The following is a 12,530-nucleotide window of genomic DNA, read 5'->3' as shown; positions in this document are numbered from 1 at the left end:
TGTTTTGAGAATGATGAGGGCAATGAATGTACAAATGTGCTTTACACAATTGATGTATGTGGATTGTGATAAGAGTTGTATGAGCCCCTAATAAAATGATAAAAAAAATAAAGAGTGAAGGGTGGAGTCTAGTCTGTCAATTGGTCATAGCCAATGAGGCCTTTATGTGGGCATGACCTTCTCCTGAGAATTCTGGGAACTCTGGATTTTCCTCCTTGGAGGTGGGAGGCACACTCTTGGCTCACTCCCTTCGAGACTCTCTACTGACAAGGCTGACTCCCTGTGAGACATGGACCTACCGTGATGCAGCCCTGGGTGCTGGAGAAGCCATGTGGAGACCCCTGCCAGCACTGAGATGCTTACAACACCACTGGATCCACAGGACTTCCCACCCACTGGCCTGTGATCTTCCTGCATTCGAAGTCATTGCATGTGTTTTGTGAGTCTAAAAAGGACTTTATAGCTTGGTATTGGACATATGGGCTAATATCGGACTTATGGATTTGATCTGGACTGGGCTGGGATATTTCCTCAATATTCAACTGCTCCTGTATATAAACCTCTTTCTTATACACATATGTGTGTCTGTGAATTTGTTTCTCTAGTCTACCCGGACTCACACAGGGACACAAATGTGGGACACTAAGGAAAATATATCACAATTCAATCAAAGTTTAAAGTATTTTCACTGAGCTGAACAAAATGAAGCCCCATGTGACACTCACTAAAAGCAAGCTGACATAAACGGCCTGTCCCACAGGCTCCCTGTGGGACCTGATTTTCTCCTGAAAGTGATTTTTGCAAGTGTTGCTTGCCACAGTTAAGTGTAATGCACCGCTCCCTTGTTTTGCACTCATGTGTCATCAGAGCTGATATTTTTCCTACATACACATTATGGCAAAAGAATTCCAACATATGATCTAACTCTGTGCTCAAGGAAAGATCGGTGATGCCTCCTTTAGAAAGCTCCTCACTGCACGGGCAAGCCTTTAGGCAGTGCTCCAGCAGGAAAACGCGTATGCTGCAAAGACATCCGCAGCCAGGGAAGTTACAAAGCAGGAAGAAATCAGAAAAACAAGTTGGTTTGGAAGAACTCCACCCAAAACAGGATTCTGCCCACCTGAAAGCCAGTGTGCCAGGTTGGCATCCTGCTTATCACACAAGATGTGTGTCTTCCATGGGACACCGAGCAATTAGGATTCTTCCGAACCAAGAAGGATGATAGCATTTCATGATCTTGTGTCTCTGTGTGTGGTCTTTGTGGCTAGCCAGAGTGTCAGGGCCCCAGTCTGTACCTGCCTGGTTTTTATGGTCTTTAGGGAGCCGATTAATCACAAGCGAGAGCCATGGTGTGTCTTCCACAGGTACTTAGGTCATTTGTGGTTGGAGTGTGCAAAGCAAGTCCCCCTGGGCACACTGCCACTGTTGTGCATGACAAATGACAGAATCACCAGGAGCCACAATGATGGGCGTTCAGCTGGCCACTCCCCACCAGTCACTCTGTTGTTGTGACCAGACTCCTATGGGGAAGTCAATAAGAAGTACTATGACCATATAGGGAGCCCTGGTGGTGCTGTGAGTTAGGGATTGTGTTGCTAATGGAAAGGTCAGCCCTTCGAACCCACCAGTCTCTATGTGGGAGAAAGATGAGGCTGTCAGCTCCCATAAGGAGTCACAGTCTCCGAAACCCTATGGAGCAGTTCTCTCTTGCTCAGTGGGGTCACCATGGGTCTGAATTGAGTGGAGAGCAGTGAGTGTGATGGCCACATCAGTGGGTTCAGCTGTCTTCCTAAAAACTGGCGAGAATGGCAATGAGTGGGCCCAGGGAGGCAAAGGGCAAAGTGAATAACGTTCTCACCAGAGGTGGGAGCCTCAACTTGTTTGGCTACGCTGAGCCCTCTGGCCCCCACATCAGGAGATGTGAGGCTGGGCATTTTCTGTATCTGCTCTCCCAGGCAGCTGACTTTCCGCTCTCCGCATGAGCTCGGAGGAGGTAAAGACACTTTGCTTCATTCGCTCCCTGCTTTTGCAGAGGTGCTAGACTAGGTACAAGAAGCACGAGGCGAAGAGTAAGAGGCATTTTTGTTTTTGTTTCGCCAGCCTTCCCCACTCTTTGTTCTGATTCACCTGTAGGTTAGAAGTTCCGAGCCAGAAGCAATTTTAAAGCTCCATCTTCCTATCTAGCCAGCATCTTTCTTCTCGGGGTGTTGCTGATTTCTGTCTGTTGTTAGGTTGTGAACTCAAAAGTTCTGTTCTCACAAACCAAGTGACCCAGGAGCATCCATGGAAGTGCTCCTCCCTAAATGCTCCCTGACAGGTCCCTGGGTGCGGCCAGTGGTTGATACACTTGCCGCTAATGAAAAGGTTGGAGCTTCAAGGCCACCCAGAGATGCCTCTGGAGAAAGGCTTGGTGATCTACTGCTGACAAATCAGCCAGGACAAACCCTACAGAGCACACTTCCACTCTCACACGCGTGGGTTCGCCACGAGCCGGAACTCTTTGGCAACTGGCACTGGCAAGAACCAAGTGGAATTTTTTCAACCACTGGGTTCGCATTGAGCTTCTATCTGAAAGGTCGGCCGTTCGTAATCACCCACAGCTCTGCAGTAGAAACACAGGGCATTCTACTCCTGTAAACAACTACATCTCAGAAACTCAGGCGCGCAGTTCTCCCCTGCCCTGTGGGGTCGCTATGGGTCAGCACCGACTCAACAGTGGTGTGTTTGGTTTGGGGTTTGGGTTCTAGAGAAAGTTCCTTGTGCAAAAAAGCAGTGGAATGGGCAACATTCCAAACATTCTTGGTTGGAAAGTCCCCAGGAGGAGGATCATTTTCTAAAGAAAATCTGAGTTCTGAATTATCTGTCATTATCATGTGTTACCCCAACTGTATGTGTTGCATATCTACTGTGGGTCTAGATACAGACACACACAGTGGTTAGCTCTGGGAGAAAGGCGGGGTTGTCTACGCCCATCGAGAGCTACAGTCTCGGAAACTCACAGGGCCAGCTCTCCCCTGTCCTGCCGTGTCGCCGGGAGTTTGAGTCTGAGTTACCTTTAACAATCAGGAGAAAGTCCTTCACAGTCTCATTTTTCTCCAGAGGTGAAATTGCCACGCAGCTGTAGGTTCCGTTGTCCGATTTCTTGACTTTGGAGATGGACAGTCGCAAGGACTCGCTGGTCTGGTAGACTTGGTGGTGGTTTTTCTCGAACTTGAGGATGCTGTTGTTTTTATGCCACATCATCTGAGCCTGGGGGTTGGACTTCACGTTGCAAACTAACTGCACATCGCTCCCTTCTTCTGCTGTTTGGACGTCGTCGCCACTCAGGAGAGGAGAAACTGCAAGAGGCAAGCACGTAGGTTTCATTAGCGTGTAACCAACTGGCCACGGTCAGGGGGCAGGCTCTTCCTTCCGTCTGTCACATGCAGTCAGTCATGCAGTGGACAGCCATTATGGAGTACCCACACATCAGGTGGGCACACGGACATACAGCTGGGAGATAAGACAGGTCCAGTTTCAAACCCCATAGAACTTTGGATGTGGTCAAGAAGACAAACCACGAAACAGACTCGTGTCTGCACCAAGTTGTCCATTTTTGAGACATGCGAATGGGGCTTTTGTCTCTGAAAGTTAATGTATCAACCTGTGCTAGTGTTGGATCAAACAGTGTCATATTAAGAATGTAGACACCGCCCCGAGCTCCACTTCTGTCCCCGTTACGCACTGGTGTCCTTGAGAAAGCTCCTGAACAGCTAAGGCCTCAGTTTGCTCCTCCGTAAGGGAGGCTGATCATACTTACCTCACCCATTGCCTCAAAGAGTCGCTGAGATCATCCCCGTAAAGCACTGCCCCAGAGCTCGTCGCTCTGAGGGCTACTCCGGCCCTCTCTTCTTGCATTCTAACAACCTTTGCCTTCGCGGCATGTTGGCTAATGTGTATTTGCTTTCCTCAAAACTCTATAGAAATCACATCCTTCTCACAGAATGTGTTCCAATCCAGGCGACTCTCTCTGGCCTCGGTGGCAGGTAAGTAGGACCTTCTGAACACCTTCCACCCCCTCATGGAAGTGGCCCTTTACTCCCTCCGTGATAAGGACCCTCAGTCCCTGGGGGTCCCTGGGGGTCCACACGGTAAATGCACTTGGCTGCTAACCAAAGGGCTGATGGCTCAAGACCACCAGGAAGCACCTGGGAAGAAAGGCCTGGTGCTCTCCTTTGAAAAACATCCAAAATGTTATGCCGCAGAGGTCTACTCTGACACGCATGGAGTGGTCAAGAGGCAGATTTGACCCCACCGTCACTGGCAGGCCCACAGAGAGCCAGATACATTCTCTTCACCTGATGATTCCAACCCTCACCCCCACCCAGGCTGCCCAACAGCTAGGGAAAGTAGGGGCTGAGCCATCTCTCTCCCCTCCCCTCCGTTTCCCTTGCATTTTCTGGCAAAGGTGCAGAAGAGGAATCAAACGGTTGAAGAGTAGGCAGTAGGCAAGAGAACGAGGCGGACAAGGAGGAAAAAACTAGCGCGTATCATCTGCACACTGAATAATTAGATCCTGAGTAGGCTGCACTATTAATAACGCTCTCAGAAGAATGACATTTTGTTGCTCTTTGGAATGAGCTTGAATTTCAGATCCATATCCAACCAGAACGTTCTATGACATTCAGACAGGTATGAAGCTTCTGGAATAGAGAACATGATTTCCAAATCAGGCTTTCTAAGGTTTTCCTCTTAGCTAACCATTTAGAGTTCATTTTAAGGAGCTAGATTATACATGAACATCTCTCTTTTAAATGGAGTACATTTCGGAGAAGGCGAAAGCTAAATCCTCCTTTACTCCACCCTGGAGATGCCCGCTCTAGGAGTTTGGGGTAAATCTCCAAGATATTAAAATGTATACATTTTATAGGTAAAATATATACCTAGGAAATATACGGTGTGGATTGAAGTGGGCAAAAGGTGACCAGGCTGTGGTTTATAGAAGCACTTTCATGTTCTTGCGTGTGGGTAAGTGACGTTCCCATCTCGAGTCTCAGAAAACTCGTTTACTCTCTCTAGCACGCTCTAGACTAGATGACTCTGAAATCATTTTCTTTTGATGGGCATGAGGTTATTTTCATATGTAAAATGTTCAACAACACTATATAAACACCGTATTTTCTTCATATGCACCTATGCCTGTGCTTCTTCGAGGTCAAAGCACAAAGGCTGCATCAGATCGACATTACATCGGTGAGACATTACTAACGAGATGGCTCCAGTCTAGACTTTTAGCAGTAATGCATGAAAGAGCCTGTCACGGCACTTCCCCCAACAACCTCTCCCTGCACGGGGCGTGTTATCAGCCTTCCATTTAACTCTTGACCTGCTGCTTTATAGCACGCGTACTCCCTGTGGGTTGCACACGGTCTTCTTATCACTTTCATGAGCACGTGTGTTTTATCGATGATGAGTTAGGTTCCTTATGATTTCCATGAGGGCTCCGAACGGGTGATGGTGTCAGCTAGGCATTTGGCAGCCACGTTCAAGGGCAGTGATTCAAACCCACCAGCGGGTAGGCAGGCAAATAAGGCTGTCTCCTCCCGCAAAGATTTACATTCTTGGAAACCTAAAGGGATAGTTCTATTCTGTCCTAGAGGGTCACTAGGAGTGGGGATCCACTCAATGGAATCCACTCAGTGGGTTTGGTTGAGTTTTATTATCGCTACGAATCCTGACCAACGGTTATTTATATGTAAGTGAGCTCGGCAACAATGATACTTAGGAGGGTATTATAAAGATGATTTTAAAAGCGGATTCAGGCTGAGGAACCAAACATTTTTAAAATTATGGTGTGGGCTGCCTGCCAGATCTCCTTCAATGCAAAGAACACACGTGGTATAGCGAGGAGCCTTGGTGGGGTAGCGGGGTACACCTTGGGCCCTTAACTTGTGAAGTTAGCAGTTCAAAACCACAACTTGCCCTCTACAGGCGAAAGATGAGGCTTTCTACTCCAAAAACCCTCAGAAACCCATAGGGGCCACTTCTACCCTGTCCTATAGGGGCCTGTTGTCAGGAGAGACCAGTCCCTGGAGAAGGACATCGTGCTTGGTCAAGTGGAGGGGCAGCAAAGGAGAGGAAGGGCCTCAAGGAGATGGATGGACACAGGGGCTGCAGCCATGGGCTCAGGCACAGGCACAGGTGGGAGGAGAGGGCAGGGCCAGGTTGTGTACAGGGTCGTGATGGGTCTATACCCACTCGATGGCCTCTAACCACATAGGGAGGTTATACGTCTGAATCAATCTATGGCCATGAGGGCATGTACATACAGCCAGGCCCGAGAGGTGGTGGTTTGTTGTTTGTTTCAAACAAAAAGCGAAGGAGGACAAAACAGAAGGAAGAGGGCAAGAAGCAGAGAGAGAGAAGATGCTGGAAACCACCTCAAAGACCGGTAACACCGGTGAAGGGTTGTAACACTAAGAACAGTGAGAATCCCATCAGGGGCCTGGTGGCAGAGCCCGCCGGGACAGACAGACAATGATAAGAGGAGCCTGCCCTTGGGGTACAAGAGGAGGTCCGCACAGCCAGGAGGAGCTGAGAGAGCTGTTTCCCACACCAGAGCGGCTTTGCCTATGTGCTTCCTGGTCTAGATCCTGAGTCGGGGTCCCTGAGCCTGATTCCAGGTAGTAAGTACCCTGTACCTTAGGAAACCACATAACCGTGGTGCTACGAGATGGGAGGGAAGAGTGCTGAGGGAGAGAGAGTGGCCGGGGTCAGAGATGGAGCTTGGAGACTGTAGAAACCTGGGAGCTATTCCACCTCGGTCTCCTAGGAATTGAAGCTTATATTTGAACTTATTCCTACACCTCCGAACCACTATCGTTCCCCAATGTGTCTCTATTGTCGGCACACAAGCCCCGCAGAGATTCCCTTGTCTGTTTGTTTTAAAAGCTTCCCAGCGAAGGTGTCTTTAAACACCACAAAAGAAAAGATGGATCACTTTAAATGCATCAATACTTAAAACCTCAAATGGGCGAACATGATTATAAACCACGTCCACAGTGATCGGAGGAGCTATTGATCACTCAAATGGAAATGCCCTCCTTCCCTTCATGTATAAATCATGAACCGGAGACCAGACTGGGTAAAGGGCATGAGCAGGCATTTCACAGAAGAGAGATGTGACGGGCGCATGTATTTCTTCGAAGGTAATTGTCCCCGCTCTGCCTTTGCAAAACACAACGGAAATTTCAGGCCAGACGGGGAGATTCTTAGGAAGTGAGCATCCAGTAAATGGTAAAAGGCCCTTCCTCCTTGGACCGAGGCTTCCCACCACTTAACACGGCACAGGTTGACCAGCAGTGTCCCTCCCCTCGCTCACAGATGACGTTCAGCACCACGGAGATGGACATCGACTGGTCCCTCTGCAGCTTGCAGGTAAAGGTGACTCCATTGTCGTTTTCACTGATGGGAGAGACACAGACGGAGCTGGAGTTGATTTTGTTGCCAGGTTTCAAATCCACTCTTCCCTCTTCTCGGTACCAGAGAAGTTCTTCCTCGCTGGTGTGATTCTGAACGGCACATATCAGGGACTCCTGCACGTTACGCCGCGTGTTCAGGATATAGCTCTCAGTCCTGCCATTCACGGTTAGAACAGAGCCTGGAACACAGGAAGAAGCGATTAAGATGGACAGAGGAAACGACCTCAACGCCTGTCATCAGTGGCTTGGCTGTCTACGTTGTTACATCAGTGCAATGAAATACGTGGCAATAATCGAAAATAGTCGTACTCCCCCATGTGATTTCACAAGGGACAAGGTCTGTGATTGCTATTAACTGAAAAATAAGAAAGGTTAAATTAGTGGCTACCAAACTTTGTGGCACATCGGAATCTGGAAAATATATATATATATTTTAAATATGGAACGCTTCACGAATGTGTGTGTCATCCTTGAGCATTTAATCTTCTCTGTATCGTTCCAATTTTAGTATATGTGCTGCCGAAGCGAGCACAAAATATATGTATTTTAAATGCCGATGGCCTGGTTCCCATTCTCAGATGCTCTGACTTCATGCATAGGAGGGCGACCTGGATGGACGTCAGGATGCTTTTTGAAAAAGCGCCTGGAGTGATTCTAATGAGCAATGAAAGTTGAGAGCCTTGGGTTAGAAGAAGAGGGAGACAGAGGTGGTGGTCAACTTCTGGAAAGCTCCACAGCACCAGAAATTCTATGTGACAACTCTGCTCCGCTCCACAGGGTGGCTTTGAATGGGAGTCAACTCAATGACCGCTGGTGGACGGTTAGAAAACCGCTATAGAGAACAATCCGTGTGTGTGTGTGTGTGTGTGTGTGTGTGTGTGTGTGTGTGTACATATATGTATACATACCCAAATCAAAACCCATTGCTGTTCCATGGTACCACCAGGTGTGGTTCAAGTTACCAACCAGTAGGTTAGTACTTGAGTTCAGACCATTTGCAGCCCCTAAATCTAGTGCCAAGGGTCAGTTCTGACTCATAGACCCTATAGCAGAGAATCGAACTGCTCCATAGGGATCCTGAGATGTAAACCTTTAAGGGAGCAGAAAACCTCATCTTCCTCCTGAGGAGTGGCTGCTGGGTTGGAAATGCTGATCTTCTAGTTAGCAACCCAATGAGTCACCACTATGTCGCCAGGGCGCTTTGGCACCCCGCCCCCTCCAGTCTTTATATATTGAATAATAATAATTATAAACAACCCTCACTGCTATGGAGTCAATTGAGACTCAAAGCAACCCTATACGGCAGGGTAGAAATGCCCTTGTGAGTTTCCAAGACAGTAATTCTTTATGAGAGCACAAAGCCTCATCTTTCTCCTGAACATATTGAATAGGATTGATTTTTAAAAAATAGAGAAGAGAGTGAAGAAATCTTTAACCAGACATCATAGAAAATTAAGATGGTGCGTCAGGGAAAGAAGGTGCCCTGGTGGCATCGTCGGTTGCTGGTTGGGCTGTTAACCAGCTATAAAGTCAGCAGTTTGAGACCACCAGTTGTGCCATAGGATAAAGAGGAGGCTTCCTCCTCCTGTAAAGATTTACGGTCTCAGAAACCCATAGGGGCAGTCCCACCCTGTCCTCTAGGCTCACTATGAGTTGGAGTTGAATTGATTTGGGGTCAGGGAAATGAAAAAGAAAAATCTTAGCAAGATGGAGACATAGCTAAGCTATAACTGAAAAGGTAAGCTACAAATTACATCTCTAATAATTACAGCAAATGTAATAAGATTACATGTGCACATGAGAAGAACACGTTTTGATTCCATGGCGGTGTCATGTCCAATTAGATCTTGATTTTTCCATGTTTTCATCTTGTTTTTAACACTCTTGGAAAGTTTTTTTAAAAAAGTATTAAGTGGCTGTGGTCTGGGGGGGGGCACGTTGCTATGGGTTGTCAGCATATGTGGCCATTTATTTTCATCTCTGATTTTTGGCGAACCACTTTTTGAGTTGATGTATACCGAATGAATCCGGTTTTCTCTTGACAAACGTGTGTGCATTTTGCTTCATGGCCTTGCTGGCAATCCCCTCCACATAACAGCACTCTTCCCACTTCTTCCCTGCTTTCCACATTTCCATTCATCCATCTCTCCTGCCCTGTGGTAGTTTCAACATCGGGTGTCAATTTGAGAGGATTATGAATGAAAGGGTGGAGTCTGGCCTGTTGATCAAGATATAACTCATGAGGCCTCTGTGTGGGCATGACCTTCTCCTGAGAATTCTGGGAACTCCTGGATTTTCCTCCTTGGAGGCGGGAGACATTCTTATCTCTCTCCCCTCACTCCCTTAAACACGCTGTACTGACAAGACACATGGTGCTAAGCCCTGGGAACTGGAGAAGCCACATGGACCTACCCTGATGCAACCAGATCTCTGGAGCCACTTAGAGATCCTTGCCAGTGCTGAGATGTTTACAATGGCCCTGGATCCAGAAGACTTCCAACCCACTGGCCTGTGATCTTCCCGCATTCGGTGTCATTGCATGTGTTTCGTGAGTCTGAAGAGGACTATAGATTGGTATTGGACATATGGGCTAATATTGGACTTACCTGGACTGGGCTGGGATGTTTTCTCAATATTCAATTACTCAGGTCTATAAAGCTCTTTCTTGTACACATATACGTTTCCATGAATTTGCTTCTCTAGTCTACCCAGACTGACACATGCCCTGTCCTGCCTTCTGAGTCTAGTGTCGGGGCAAATGCTGCCCTTTGGGTGTCATATGTCACTGTACCAAGGAGTTCGTTTCTCCTTGCTGTTCCTGCTCCCTTTACAGGCCTGCCAATTGTTTGGCTGAGAGGTGACTCCTAAGGTGAGTTCAATGGCAGGCTTGTACAGTGTCGAAAGGCCACTTTATAGTCTTAGGGATGCCATGAGTTTCTAGCACACCAGTAAGTCTGGTCTTTTTTCTAATTTTGAATTTTGTTCTACATTTTTACCCCCTCCTAACCTTCTATTGTGATCCTGATCAGGGCAGTTGGTAGTGGTGCCATCTGGTTCTTCTGGTCTCAGGGTAGTGGAGGTGGTGGTTGACTGGTCTATTAGGCTTTGGGGACTATTTCTCTCCTTCAGTCTTTGATTTTCTTCCCCTTCCTTTGTTCCAGAAAAGGAGAAACCGGCAGTTGCTTCTTAGACGGCTGATCACAGGCGTTGGATGTGAAGCATTGTCTTTGTGAACTGTGCGACGCCAACTGACCTAGATGGTCCCCAAGACTGTGGCCCTAAGTCCCAAAGGCCAATGACTCGTTCCCTCCAGGTGTTTAGTTAGGGTTACGAAGCTTCCAGAATCTTGTCCCCTGTATGCTGGACTCTGTGTACATGGATATTTTTATTTGCAGCACATATAATTGCATGTGTAGAAATGCCCTCTGCCAAACCTGTATGTACTCATGGGTGTGCTCCCATTCACCACCCCATACCTGTTCAGCTGGCGTGTCGACCTCGGTAGCTGCTCGTAGATATTGTTTGTCGTTACTAATATACTGCAGACGTGTGCATGTAATATCATTTAGCTTTGTCGTTTTTCACTCGTGTGCATTTCCCAGCATCTTCTCTTGCCTTGGTCGTACGGTTGTAGCTTGCCTTTCCCTTCACCCAAGTTAATGTGTGTCTGCTCTCTGGTTAGTGATCGACCCTTCCTCCCTCTCACCGCTGTTAGCCTTCATTTTTTATTGTTCAGAAATGCATTCACTGCCTAGCAATGTAATTAACTTTCCATTTTTACTTTCCTGGCAGGTAACAAAGGTAAAAAATAACGTTAGCCTTCATGACACATAGACCCCTACACGCAGACACCGGATAACATTTGCTAATAAACTCGTACAGTTTTCTTTGTAAAAGTACAAGCTACTGGTTAAGATAGGAGGGTTGCTGTTGTTCTTGCTGGGTGCCATCAAGTCCACGTTCAATTTACATCGACCTAAGTCTTGAAACAAGTCTGGAAGAAGACTTGTCAAAACTTTGAATATCACCGGATGATGGAATTTACTTTTCTGTTATGTATTGCCTATGTTATTTTATACAATGATTATGTATAAAAGAGGGGGCCACTTCCATGGTAGGGCTGGAAGAAAAACACAGGAGGCTTTTCGGGTAAGTGCTATGTTTCAATGACAGAAGGCTCTTTGGGGCTAAGATAGTAATGAAATGCATTAAAATGTTGAAAACCTCTGACTGTGCTTCTGGTGAGAATCGGAACCTGAAGCCCCCAATTACTTTCATGCAGTTGTTTGGGTTATCAGACTCCTGTACTCTGCAGCTTATCGGTCGTTCGTGCAGCCAATCCAATTTGGAGTCCACAATGTGCCCAATGGCCCGTGGATCTCTCTTGGTTTTTTTTTTTTAATCTGAAAATTGTCTTTGCAAAAAAATTGCCAGAAAGAATATCCACTTACTTGTTATCTCACATGGCAGAAAGAAAATCAATAGGAGAAATTTGCACATTTCTGTTAGGGCTCTGCTCTTCTGTGCCATCTTTAATGGAATCAAGTTGACTCTGTGGGGGGGAAAGGGGAAAAAGTACGGTTGGTTCTGAACTTTGGTCCATACTGAGTTGATGAACCTTTCCTCGGTCCATTAGGCATTTTCAATCAAGTCCCAGATGAGTTAATCCAGCTATAACGGTATTGCTCCTAGTTTTAAATTAAATTACCCTGTTGTGCCTACTGAGTTCAGAGTATTTTGGGTACTAAGGACATTTATTTCAGGTGAAAAGAAAAGGAACAGAAGTAGAGCAACCCAGGAGACGATAAAGCCTGTCTTCCCTAGAAAAATTGACAAAAGAGCATTTTAACAGAAATAGAAATAAGACTTGCTTCATTCTCCTTCGATCCCTGTTTAACAAAGCAATTCTTTTCCCCTCCCCCTCAAACCATTTTATTCGGAACTAATCCAGACCTCACACCATTCCATCACTCAGTCATATTAAGCAGTGTTGTACAATTGCTACCACAATCAGCTTCAAAACATGTTCTTCCTTCTTGAACACAGCCAATCTTGTTCCGAAGGTACCTC

General features: G+C 46.8%; 1 protein-coding gene and 1 pseudogene across 1 annotated transcript in view; both read right to left on the bottom strand.

The window, feature by feature from the left end:
- TMIGD1 (transmembrane and immunoglobulin domain containing 1) overlaps positions 1 to 11,993 on the bottom strand; it is a 21,646-nt gene extending 9,653 nt beyond the window's left edge. Inside the window, exons 1-3 of the mRNA XM_004706893.2 lie at positions 11,912 to 11,993; positions 7,361 to 7,639; positions 3,054 to 3,338 (exon numbers count right to left, since the gene is read on the bottom strand). Coding sequence (XP_004706950.1) covers positions 3,054 to 3,338; positions 7,361 to 7,639; positions 11,912 to 11,990 — 643 coding nt within the window. The 5' untranslated portion in view covers positions 11,991 to 11,993. The remainder of the gene's footprint in view (positions 1 to 3,053; positions 3,339 to 7,360; positions 7,640 to 11,911) is intronic.
- Positions 7,894 to 7,992, bottom strand: LOC115872914 (annotated as a pseudogene).
- Positions 11,994 to 12,530: the final 537 nt, after the last annotated feature.

The sequence above is a fragment of the Echinops telfairi genome, unplaced genomic scaffold, assembly GCF_000313985.2.
Source record: "Echinops telfairi isolate 266 unplaced genomic scaffold, ASM31398v2 ScPeMD7_7458;HRSCAF=8496, whole genome shotgun sequence".
Taxonomy (NCBI): domain Eukaryota; kingdom Metazoa; phylum Chordata; class Mammalia; order Afrosoricida; family Tenrecidae; genus Echinops; species Echinops telfairi.
Note: the sequence above shows the minus strand (reverse complement) of the source record. Positions and strands in the feature narration are given on the sequence as shown.